Source organism: Arvicola amphibius, chromosome 6 (assembly GCF_903992535.2).
Source record: "Arvicola amphibius chromosome 6, mArvAmp1.2, whole genome shotgun sequence".
Lineage (NCBI taxonomy): Eukaryota > Metazoa > Chordata > Mammalia > Rodentia > Cricetidae > Arvicola > Arvicola amphibius.
The window spans coordinates 87838403-87851945 of NC_052052.2; the positions used below are offsets into that span (position 1 = coordinate 87838403).

The 13543-nt window shown below is 39.5% G+C and overlaps 1 protein-coding gene across 12 annotated transcripts in view; it reads left to right on the forward strand.

The window, feature by feature from the left end:
- The window catches only part of Znf438 (zinc finger protein 438), a 148830-nt gene that overhangs the window by 107758 nt on the left and 27529 nt on the right, over nucleotides 1-13543 (forward strand). For all 12 annotated transcript variants that reach the window (XM_038334795.1, XM_038334787.1, XM_038334796.1 and 9 more), the window contains one exon: nucleotides 2457-2524. In XM_038334795.1, the coding sequence (XP_038190723.1) occupies nucleotides 2488-2524 (37 nt within the window). In that variant the 5' untranslated portion in view covers nucleotides 2457-2487. The remainder of the gene's footprint in view (nucleotides 1-2456; nucleotides 2525-13543) is intronic.

Consider the following 13543-nt stretch of genomic DNA (forward strand, 5'->3'; position numbering starts at 1 on the left):
AGAGTCAATCCCCTGCCTCCTGCATCATAGTTTTCCAACTCCTGTGGTTTTCTGTCTCTTTGGGATCAGTTATTTTGGGTATTGTTTTAAAAAATAATTTTTTATTTTATGTGTATATGTGTTTTGTCTGTTTGCATACCATTCATATGTCTGGTGCTTGTGGAAGCCAGAAAAGGGAATCAGATCCTCTGCAACTGGAGTTACAGACAGTTGTGACCTGCCACATTAGTGCTGGGAATCAACCCAAACCCACTGGGAGATCAAACAGTGCTCTAAACATCTGAGCCTTCTTTTCAGCCTCATTGGGATCTATTTTTATGAACTAATTTCTGGTGTTTTTGAAAGATTCAATTAGCTGTTTCATTCTTATTTTTATTGCTTTATATAGAAGGATAATTTTGATCTCTGCTACTCTGTCTTGATGAAAAGTGAAATTTATTCCTTTTAATTTTACTCAATTTCGTTTTTTACACACACGCCCCCCCAATGGAAAGTTTCATCAGTCTTGAACTCAATGGTTTTTGTTGTTGATATTTCTTAGAAAAGCAGCTGTACTTAAAAGCTTATAAAAATGTTGGTTAATATTTTTCCAAAGATCTTGTCTTTTTTATTCAAACACAGTCACCTTTATAAATCTGCATTTTACATCCTCTAAATAAGGATTATGACCCATGTCACATGCCTTTAATTCTAGCACTTGGATGGCAAAGGCAGACATATCTCTGTGAGCTCAAGGCCAGTGTGGTCTCTGTAATAAGTTCTAGACCAGCCACAACTACATAGTAATACCCTTTCTCAAAATAACAACGGTACATTTTCCATTTCAGGGTTTTTTAGACTAGCTGTCATGTAGATCAGGCTGTCTTTGAATTCCTAATCACCCTGCTTCCAGGATTTACAGGCATATGCTACCATACTTTGCTTCAAAAATATTTTTACACTGCATTTATAGCTGAGAATGTTGTTTATACTTGTGAGACTGAGACAGAAACATTACTCTGAGTTCCAGGCCAGGCTGAGATACAAAGTAAAAACCTGTTTCAAATTAATTAATTAATTGACTATTATTAATTAAACCTGCATCTATACAGAACTTGTAGTGACTTTTTATTTTCGTTATTCCCTAAACAAGCAGGGTGACCAACCTTTTGATATTGTGACATGACTCTTTCATCTAAAGATGTGTTTGACCACATTCATAGCTAGCCCTCATTTGGATACATCCATATAAAGGCATTTGTTTATATAGCATTTACATTGTACCCAAATATTGGACCAACCTAGATTAGCTAAGAGAATGTGTATGGATTATATGCAACTATCACATTGGAAGACTTGACTGTCAGTCTCTAAGATTTTCCCAGTACCAAGCCCTGTGAATACCGAGTTGCTGGTCAATGTATAGACAGCTTGGAAACTTTTAACCTAAAGAGAAAAACTTACAATTCCATAACCAAGCACAGTATAGACACATGTGTAAATTTGCTACCATGTGCTTTCCTTTTTGACAATAATACTGGCATCTGTCTTTTAGTATGATTATATTAGCATTTCTTACGTCCTACATAGGTTGCATACTCCTTTTACATTAATGAGGCTTTATTCTATCAAGTGATTATTTTAGACTTATATTACTCTTGCAGCTTGTGATTTATATTTTAATGTTTGTTTTAGTGTAAACGGAGACCTCATTTTCACTTCCCGGCCTCCCAAACCCAAATAATCACACAGAAACTATATTAATTACAATACTGTTTGGCCTGTTAGCTCAAGCTTATTATCAACTAGCTCTTACAACTTAAATTAACTCGTATTTCTTGTCTATGTTTACCCATGTGGCTTCATACCTTTTCTCAGTGAGGCATTCTTATCTTGCTTTCTCTGTATCTAGCTGGCGACTGCATTTCTGCCTTTCCTCTTCCTAGCATTCTCTTAGCCTGGTGCCCCGCCTGTATTTCCTGCCTGGCTACTGGCCAATCATTGTTTTATTAAATCAATACAAGTAACAAACAAGTCTTTACAGTGTACAAAAGCAATATCCCACAGCATTTTAGTGTTTAGTATTTAGAATTTTAGTATTGTCTGTATTTATAATTTATTTTAGTAATTATTGTTTAAACAATATATTTGAAATCTAGTTATCAGGTGGAACATTTTCAGAGACTCTGCACTCTGCTTCTGTTTGACTACAAGAGCAGAGATGCAGGCAGCCACTCATACGACATCACAGCATCTCTTCCCAAGTCCAATCCAGAGTAATTGAGAAAATCCTATCCATAGAAAAATGAACAGAAAATGCATGCAGCAATCATTAATAGCTTAAAACCCATTTCTTACCACTCATTAAGGTTATAAACAGGAAAACATTGTTCAAAAACTTTTATAATTTATATTTTATTGTGTATTAACATAGTATCAACTACTTTCTAATTATTCTTTGTTTTTGAATATTTTAGAAAAGTTACTGTTCAAGTCACATACATCATAATGCGGAATTCTTCATCAGTACCACCAAAAGATGAAGGTAAGACAAGCCATGCTGCAGAAGATGCCACTGTACACATTATAATAGAGCAGTTTCAGTTGATATATTTATGTCTACACTCTCTAGTCATGAGGTAACATATTTCCTAGAATTAAAAGCAAAACCTCCAATTACATATATATGTTCATTTCCTTTGGTAAATTAATCTAGTGACTATGGATTCCCAGGTTGCCAGGTCATGATAAAGATCTGTCTCCTTTCCTAGGCTGGAAGGCCCCTAGAGCAAGCCAACTCATTCCATGCAGAACTGAGAGGCCAACCCACCACTGCCAGTTAGCTGGAGGTAGTAGATGTCACTGGGATTAGGGATGTGGCTTCACTGGCAGAATGACCCAGGTATCTTAATAAGTGTTGCATTCATGCCTCATACATAGTTATATTCATACACACACAAAGGCATACATATGTAGAGAGATGATGTTTGCTTATATAATTACCCCTGTTTTGTCTCATATCATTCAAAATGAAATCTATGAGAAAAATTAATTTTCCTTCATGAAACCTATAAAATATATATATACCATAATTTTAAAATTACTTCTTTTATTTTGAGATTATAAAATACTTATATTATTTTTCCCTTTCCTTTCTTCCCTCTAAAGTCTTCCATATACCTCTTCTTGATATCTTTTAAATTCATGGCCTCTTTTTTTCATTAATTATATCCATTTATATATATATGTTCCAAAATATAACCTCAGTCTGTATAATATTTATATGTGCAAATTGAGGGCTGACCATTTGGTATTCGATAAATGATCTGCTTTTTCATATGGAAGACTTTTTCTCCCACTTTGGCTTGTCTATTGCTTTTAGAGGTTTTTTTGTTGGTTGGTTTTTTTTGGGGGGTTTTGGTTTGGTTTTGGTTTTTGGTTTTTCAAGACAGGGTTTCTCTGTAGGTTTGGAGCCTGTCTCTGAACTACCTCTTGTAGACCAGGCTGGCCTCGAACTCACAGAGATCCGCCTGCCTCTTATTTCTGAGTGCTGGGATTAAAAGTGTGCACCACTGCCATGCTGCTACTCTTGTCCCTGTTTAGCTCATGTTTGCATGGTCATGTTGGTGAGACTTTATGGGTGTAGCTTCTGACAATTACTAGAAGACACAGTCTCAATAAACTCCCTTATACTTTGGTTCTTACATCTTTCCACACCCTCTTCTTGTACAGTGTTCTACAATCCTTCTACAGTGTTCCCTGTACCTTAGGTGTAGGAATGTTTTGTAGATGTATCCATTGGAACTGGGCACCGCAGCTCTTGCATTTTGATTGACTATAGTTTTCTGTAGTGGGCTTTGATAGCTGAAGTTTCCTTGATGAGGAGCGAAGACTACACTTATCTTTGACTATACTTGTCTAAGACAAATGCTTAGATGGTTGCTAGGGATTATACTGGTTTAGTAAAGTAGTGGGTGTAGGTTCTCTTCCAATATCTATGGTTCACTAGCACTGTGTAGTTGGCTAGGTTTCCAGTAAAAGGCATGGTTTCCCTCCTGTAGAGCAGGTCTTAAGTTCAATTCGAGAGCTATTGATTACTGCCAAGGTATGTATGTCACTGCTGCACCCATAAGGTTATTGTGACATGTTGGCCCTTGATGTGGTTCATAAGTGTCATAGCTGTATAAGACTGTTGGTTTTCCCTCCTTTGGGAACTTACCTGGTACCATCTGATACCATGAAAATAATCCTCAGGAAGGAGTCATTCAGGTCATTTTCAACTCAGAGGTCTCTGGGCCCTGTTTATGAAGTACATGGTGTCTGCAGCAGTCAGGAATTACTTTCTACCTCTGTGGGTAGCAACCAAGGACAATAACAATGGGCCGTGTATTTAAGGAATCTCTTGGACAGCCCTAGCTAAGAACTCAAAAATAAGTTCATCTCATGTATGGGGTCTTGGGTTTTTGTTAGGTTTTCTTTGGCTTTTGAAGGGAACATTGTCAGTACAGATGAATAAAGTCCATTAAAACTTCATATGTATATTTATAGAAATAATTACATGTATTATAGTTCTTTAAGTAAATACTTAGTAGTATGATTCCTTTTGACTTATATGATTCCTTATTCCCCAGACATCTTTGTTGTTTTTCTGAGTCTGTTAAGATGATCATGTGATTGGTGGCTTTAAGTACATTTATTTATTTTATTATATTTATAAATTTGTATATGTTGAAACATCCCTGCATTTCATGGCTAAAACCAACTTAGTCATGGTGTATAATCTTTTTGATATATTTCTGTAAGTATTTTATTGAGCAGTTTTGAGTCTATGTTCACCATTGACATTGGCATTTTCATTTTTGTTTGTCTTTGCCTGGTGTTTTGTTTTTTGCTTTGTTTTCTTAATAGTTTAAGAAGGACTAGCTGTAGGTCTTCCTTGAAAGTCTGGTAGAATTCTGCTGTGAATCTACCTAGTCCTGGTCTTATTAAAGCTGGAAGGCTTTTTACTATAATTTCAATCTCCTCACTTGTTATGGGTATGTTTAGGTTGTTAACTTCTTGGTTTAATTTTGGTGGTTTTGCGGAATCTATAAGTTCATGCATTTCTTTTAGATTTTTCAGATTAATAGAGTACAGGTTTTTAAAGCATTCCCTTATGATATTCAGAATATCTTTTGTGATTGTTGTAATGTTTCCTGTTCATTTCTGGTTCTGTCTCTTTCTTTTGCTTAGTTGGACCAAGGGTATGTCAATCTTGTTTATCTTCACAAAGAACCAGATCTGAGAATTATTGCTTCTTTGTATTATTTTCTTTGTTTCTATTTCATTAATTTCTGTTCTGATTTTTGTTATATCTTGCTGTCCACTGAGTTTTGATTTGGTTTGTTCTTTTCTTTTTCAAATTTTTTGAGTTGCACCGTCAAACCATGTATTTGTGATTTGCTGTGTTTTGTTTTTTTGTTTTTAAATGTAGGCACTATAAATTTTCCTCATAGGACTGCTTTCAGTGGTTTTGAATACTGTGTTTTCATTTTCATTTAGTTTCAGTAAGCTTTTTATTTCTTTCTTGATTTCTTTGCCCCATTCATCTTTCAGTAATAAACTGTTTAATCTCTGTGAGTTTATGTATTTGCTCAAGATGTGTTTGTAAGCACCTCAAAGCAAGAAGGTAGCCAGGCCCTGCAACTGAGGACCTTCAACTACCAGGCTCTGCCTACAGAACCCTATAATGGCCATAACGGTCAGACCCAGCCCTTTAAGACACAGACAAACAAGCTCTATCCTACAGAGTAATAAGGTCAAGATCAGATCACAAAGCCCACCCGTTCTTAAGCTCATCCACCCTGGAAACTCTGGCTCTGAGAAACTCTATATAAAACCTGCCTTCTGCTCAGCTCTTTGCTGCTTCTTGCCCTAGCAGAGTCAGTCACCATATTGTGTCTTTTCCAAATATTTTTAATGTGAAGTTTGTTGCTCAGCATGACTTTGGGGTACTCCTCGGATCCTGACTGCCAGTATGCCTTTGCCCTTAGAGATGTAGCACTTACATTGGTGTTGCAACTCAGATAGGTTCTCCTGGTGCTTGTGCTCCCCCTCAGGGTCCGAACCACACTGGGGTCTTATCCCTCATCTCTAGTCCACCCTCAACATACTCACATGCTGATTCACTGATTGTTTGACACCCTATCCACCAGCAACAATTTGGTAAGTTTCCCTTTTGGTCAGTGTAAATGCTTCTCTGAGTCTGCAACCCTCTGGAACTCTTGGAGTCAGAGGTATCCCCAGCCATTATCTTTAAGGCGGTGGCTGACCCTCTTCACCTGACCCCATTACCCCATCCTCAGAGATACAACCCTGCAGTTTCCTTAGGCCCAGTTGGACTGTTGCACCCCTTTCCTGCTCTCTTCTCCCACCTTCCCTTCGAAGCTGCCATAATCCCACAGTTTCTCTAGGCCCTTGTGGCTTTTGTGACTCTCTTCTCCAACTCTTTCTCATGGTTGAGCTCATTACAGACCTCAGTTTTTCATCACCTTCTGACATGTCTTTGGACCCCATTGAAAGCCCTGGTTCAAACTGCTGAGTCACTACCTCAGGCTAGTAGCCCTGACCCCCAAACTAAAAACTTGGTACTCATTTGGTCCTCCCTGAGTCCTGGGTATGCCTGTGACTACAGGTTGTAGTGATATTTTTTTCTCTCCACCCCAACTCCCATCCATGATAGCCATGCCTTCTGTAATCTCTCATTCTTCCTGGTATAGAAAACCTCAAGCCTCTACCCCTGGTACCCGACCTGAAGGGGCCTAAACTTTTTTGCCTTTGCAATCAAATGTGGCCTCGAAACTCCTTAGATAATCAATCCAAATGGCTGCCTGATGGCACCCTAGGTCCCAGTGTTATTCAGGACCTTTACAAGTGCTGCAAGAAGTTTAAGTTTTCTCTTTTCTACACTCCAAACCATTCTTATTTTTTACTTATTTTGACTGGTCTCACTGCCCCCACCACCACCCACACACTGTGTACATGTCCTGTCTTTTAAGCTATGGTTGATGAGTCTGTAAGTTTGTTGCAAAGTAGGAGTCCATAGCTGGACCTGAGCAAGGTGGTGAAGGGAGCAGCATCCTCTGTCTGTAGCCAGGGCCCCAAAATTTCATATTCCTAAGCCTTCTTTGTTCTCAGCTTACTGGATTCAGTTTTACAGGGATTCAGGTGTCTTTTAGGAATCTTTTAACTGAGTGACATTAGACTGTTGTTTTATGCTGTCCCATCCTCTAGACCCAAGCATTCTTGTTAAAAGGTTTGCTCTGATATGTCTGTCTCGTATCAGGCAAGCCACATGACTTTGTGACAGAGAAACAAAAGGCAAACAAAATAAAGGGGCAGACTATTCCCAGTGGGGACCATTGCTACTCATCTCATGCTCTCTTGGTTTTAGTCTAACTCTCTAAAACTTTTCCTAAGGTATAAGTCTTATCTCAAGATTTGTAAGACTATTGTGTAAATTATCTGTATCTCAAGATTTGTAGGCATTTTGGGTATGATTAAAAATCTGTAAAATTTATAACAGAAGGGTTAACTTAAAACTTGTCACACCAGGGTTGATAGTTAAAAATCTATGCATAAGTGATCTTAAAGGAAACATGTGACTTGCCACCATTTTTGCTGTTGTACCCCCATCTGGATAGAGATAGCCACATTGCTGATAGCCATCTCTGCTAGGGTTGGAAAAGATGGATTTTTTTGCCATGTGACTTCACTCCCTTCTTGACTAAAAGTAACCACATAGTATAAACCAAGAAAAAAAATCCTTGTCGCTATGAAGTCCAAACAAAATGATTCCACCACTATTATTGATCACTCTAATAAGCCTCCTTATTGGCCTCAACTCACAGACTTGGGCCTCTTTAGGTTCCCTTTGTTCCTCCTCAGAAATGAACCAGCCAAATCAAGTCTCTCAGGTTCCCACCTTTCAACCTACTGGCAGCCCTTAGTCCTCCTGTTACTCACTCCCACTCCACCATTGGACCCCCTTTACTCCCTACCACCACGGCCTAAACTAGTCACGTTTCTCTCTTTGCAGAGTGAATGGCTTAGTCAAGGTAGAAGTCACCTACTCATTAAACAAACACTCTCAAATGTTTGATTGGAGTTCTATACTACTAATTTTCCACCTTTATTAAAGAATTTCACTATATTACCCAATCCTACCAAGCTTACTTTCCATGGCATTTATATGATTTGCACCAACCCCACCCCCCAGGGAGCACAGACAGATCTGGGACTAGGCTGGAACACATACAGATAAAGTCCAAACAACTTGCTCCAAGCTTGTCTCTGTAAGCCTGCCCTTAAAGCTCTCCTCCCAGAATTTCTCTGACATCGAGGAATATCTAGATAGGAAGTCCCTAACTCCACAGGCAAAAATCTTAGCAGTAGCCATCAAGGTGTACCATGGGAGAGATGAAAAGGGCCTGAAAACAAAAATACCTGCTCCTAGCTAAGGTCTTTTAGTTGGCCATAGCAACTGCCTGGGCTCCCTTGCCTTCCAAAACCCAACAACCTCCAGATTCATGCCTCAGATGTGGTTAGGAAAGTCACCGGGTTTGCCTGAGCCTTTCTAAACTACTTTGACATGTCCAAGATGTCATCAAGCAGAGGACATTGGGCTGCTCACTGCCCCTGTGTTCCTCACAGTGTGAGGACATCAAACATAAATTGCCCTCCTGCTGACCTCCTAGGTCTGGCCATAGACAACTGACAGGTCTGGGCTTTCTTGACCCAACTACCACAATTTCTACCCAACTCACTTGTTCTGTCCTACCCCAGCAATTCCAGGACAGTCTGCATCTCTTTGGCCAGGCTCTGGCCTCCTACTTATTCTTTGTTCCTTCCTAAATCCAAATTTATACAATACATAGATAATCTTCTCCTTTGTAGTCTGTCCCCTCAAATTAGCCAGGCATATACCTCTACCTTACTAAACTTTCTGTCCAGCCAGAGATAATAGGGTTTCACCTTCTAAGGCCCAACTGTCCACTACTCAGGTAACTTATTTGGAATTAGCTGTCACTCCAACTCACAGGGCCATTGCCCTAGATAGGAAACCTCTAATTAGTCACTTTCAGTTCCACCAATGATGAAATTCTATGCATTCTAGGGATGGCTGACTTTTGGATTCCTTCTTTTCTTATCTCGCCTACCCCTTATATGTGCTGACCCTTGGTCCCTCACATGAACCTCCCTCCCCCTGTGCCGATTACCAAGCCCTTTTGTAAGCTTCAACAGGGCCTCCTTCAGGCCACCACACTCTATCTTCTGGACTTAACTTGCCCATTCTCTCTTTCTGTGTTAGAAAAAAGGAAGGGATATGTGCTGCCACCCTCTTGTGTCTTTCTCAGTAAATCTCTGGTATGAGGTTTGTTGTGCTATGTGACTATGTGGTATTCCTTGGCTCCCAAATGCCAGGAAACCTTTTGCCTCCTCCCCACTCCCAGAGCTGTAACATAGACTTTATTTTGTTATATTATATTCAGATAGGATACAAGTTGTTTCAGTCTTTTGAATTTGTAACATTTGTTTATGCCCCAGAATACCATCTAATTTAGAAAAGATTTTATGTGCTAAGTAGACTGTATATTCATTGGAATGGAATATTCTGTGAATATCTGTTAGGTTCATTTTATATAGGATATCAATTAATTCTGATGTTTCTCTCTTTTTTTTTTTTTGTCCAGATGACCTATTGGAGAAAGTGGGGTCATCTAGTATTAATGGATTGATGGTAATCTGTGTCTTTAAATCCAGTAGTACATTTTTTATAAAATTGGGTGCACCAGAGTGTGGTGTATATATGTTTAGGATAGTAATATCTTCTTGGTTAACTGTTCTATTGATTACAATGAATTGTCCCTCTTTGTCTCTTCTGTTAAGTTTTAGCTTGAAGACTATTTTTGTCGGATATTGGGATAGAGATGCCTGCTTCCTTCCTGGTTGTCTTAGCTAGGTTCTTATTGATATAAAGAGACACCATAACCACAGCAACTCTTACAAAGAAAACATTTATTTGGGGTGACTCACTTACAGTGATCATGAAGGGGGGCACAGTGACATGGGACCATGAAGGGGAGCACGGTGACATGTGATCATGAAGGGGAGCACGGTGACACACAGGCAGATGTAGTGCTAGAACTGAGAGTGCTCGCAGGGCGGTGGTGGCGCACGCCTTTAATCCCAGCACTCGGGAGGCAGAGGCAGGCGGATCTCTGAGTTCGAGGCCAGCCTGGTCTACAAGAGCTAGTTCCAGGACAGGCTCTAGAAACTACAGGGAAACCCTGTCTCGAAAAACAAAAAAAAAAAAAAAAAAAACAAAACAAAAACAAAAAAACAACTGAGAGTGCTACATCTTGCAGGCAGCAGGAAGTTGACTGGCTTTCACACTGAGGGGAGCTTCAGAAAAAGACGTCAAAACCCGCCCCCACAGTGACACACTTCCTCCAACAAGATCACACCTACTACAACAAGGCCACACCTCCTAATAGTGCTAGTCCCTTTGGGAGCCATTTTCTTTCCAAACTATTTGATTGGAGTACTTTTGTCCATCTTTTTACTCTAAAGCTTTGTTTTCTTTAAAGCTAAGATATGTTTCTTGTAGGCAGACAACAGATGGATTTTGTTTCTTGATCCCTTCAATCAGCCTATGTCTTTTGATTGTAAAATTAAGAACATTGATATTTGAAGTTGTTGAAATGCATTTGTTAATTGCCTTCTTCATATTGTTGATTTTTCTTTTTGTTGCTGTTGTTTATGTTCTCAGTGGTATTTTGTGTTTTACAAATTATGGCTTCATATCTCTTCCATAGTCTCTTGGTATTACCTTCAATCCAAAATTTGGTTTGTTTGTTTTTCGTTATTTTTTTAGGTTCAGTTTGTTGAATAAAAGTTTTAGAATAATTATATCATGGAAAGTTTTTCTTTCTCCTTCAATTATGGCAGATATTAGTCTAGGCTGTTAATTCTGGTTTCTTAGGACTTGGAATGCATTGTTTAGGCTCTTCTGGCTTTCAAAGTTTTCATTAAGAAATCTGGGCATGGATTTCTTTTGTTCTAAGTCTGATATGGACAAAGAAGGTTGCAGTAGAAGAAGGGATGTACAGGCAAGTTGGGACTAAAGGTTAGAAATGGCTTGGGAAGAATGAAGTCAGGTGAACAGAAGGTTCTGGGCTGATATATGGGATGTACCTCCTGGTCCAAGCCTGTAGTATGGGGGTAGATCTTGCTGGATATAAATGTTGACTGTGGCATGCAAGGTGCCTTTGGGTGAACGGTTGGCAGGGTAGGTCCTGGCAAAAGTCTAGAGATTGGTTGTGATGGAGGCAAAATGGCTAGACTAGGCCTGAGCACTGGATGTGTGATCCAGGTTAGATCTGATAGGTTATGGAGGGAAGGGTCAGGCAGACCCACCAGACTAGACCTTGGAGAAGGCTGTTCTCTATCTAGCTGTGTAAGGAAGTTAGGCATGGTATGGGAGGAACCTGCGGATTGGTGGCAGGTAAGGAGGAAGCCCAGAGGTTGATTTGTTGCAGGCAGGGGTAACCAGACAAAGTGGGACACAGGCTAGATCTATCAGGCTAGATCTATCTGTATGGCTTGGATGAATCTAGGAAACTCAACAGACTAAACCCTGGAGAAGGATGTGGAATATCTGGTGGTGTGGAGAGATTGGTGTTAAGAAAAAAAATACTAAGAAGGACAGCTCCGCCGGCGCAAAGAAGTCCAATTAGGTCAAATCAAACGAAATCAAATTGCCCATCGTTTTATTAAGTACAGCACTCTTGGGTGGCCAAGCACATGGCCAGGAGACAGGACAGCGGGGAGCCCATGCAAACCCGAAATCACGCATTTCTCCTCTTGGAGCCCACTTAAATACCCTGTGGGAGTGGTCCTGACCCTCCCCCAGGGAGGGGTCAAGACCTAGAATCCAAAATAATGCAACTTCCGGGATAGGGGGCTGGGGGATACGCTGCAGACATAACAGTTGGATGTGGTAAAACAGAGGCCTGTAGATTGTAGCAGGTAGAAATAGTTCATGGTTTTTGTTTGTTGTTTGTTTGTTTTTCATTTTTGAGGTCATGTTACCTACTATAGCCTTAAAGTCAGGATTGACCCACATTAGTTTCCTTAATAGATAGGATTGCAAGTATCAATACCATGTATAAATGATTCCTGATTAATTTTAACAGAAGTTTCTAGTGTGTTCATATAAACAGATTATAGGTAGAAATAGACTCTATAATAAAGACTAACTACATTGTCATTCTATAAAGAATAAACTAACATGTAGGAGGAACACATATTTTTCCTTTCCCCTGCATAGCACTTTCTATACAGAAAAATAAAATTGTGACATAGATAAGAAAAGATGTCATCTTCCATGCTGTAAAACTGGATAATCTTAGTACAAGACATAACTTTTAGCAAAAAAGAGAATTTGCTATAAAGATCCTTAAAATAAATGTGACAAATACTCTGACCTGATCTCTACTCCTAAGAAGATAGTACCCTAAGTCTTAGAGAGCATGGAAGCTGGATTTGTAATTCAGTTCTATCTCTTGATTCTATAATCTTAGGTACATCATGTGACACCAGCACCCTTCTTTGTAACTCTGATAGTAAATCCCGCTCTGTAGTATATATGGAGATTAATGGAGGTAACTTACATACCTTACCCAGCATATTACTGACCACAGAGTGGGCACTTACAAGTGTCACTCTTCAGAATTGTTATTAAAATAGAGCTTACTCTATCAATGAGATGTGTATGAAACTGCCTCCTGCTTGGAATGATGTCTAGTCTCCTTATAAAGCCACAAAAAATCCTGTGGGTCCATTGTCAAGTAAGCTGGGACAGACTACATGTCTTAAATGTCATCCACACATCAGGCCAACAGGAGAATCAGTTCTCTTGAGACACACAGAACTTAAACTCTGAACACTAAGTCATGAAAAGAAGTAGGAATGAGAGAGGGGAGCAAGTCTTAAGTAGAAATGAAGAACACAAGTTTCCTGAGCATGCATCATTTGGAGTGGCCATTAGCAGATGTGTTAGGTATTCATGTCCTAACTAGTACCCCTCTTTATCTTCACAAAGAAGAGACAGCATTACATAGAAGAAAATCTAATGGATCAACTATCAGGAAAGTGGACTCTTGTCCTAATTACCACCTCCATCACACCGCTGAGTAAACTATGAAACTTCAGACAATTCAGTTTCCAATTAGAAACTCCGGGATTTACAAGCAGTTCTTTTTAACTTGAAGATGCTACAAATCTTCGTGATGTGCCTCTAATCACTGAGCATGCCTCATAGCTCAGAGAAATAGAGCTTGCTACTCCTCTCATCTTTTGACTACTTTGCCTGGCCTCAGAGTTTTCTTTCTGTGCTGCCTCTGAATTTGGTTGCCAGCTTTGTCTTGGCCTCCAGATGCAACCTCTTGAGCCTCCTTGAGATTTAGTATTCCTAGGAACTTCCTCCTTAGTCTTTGCTGAAGCCCTAGTCCTGGAATTTGAT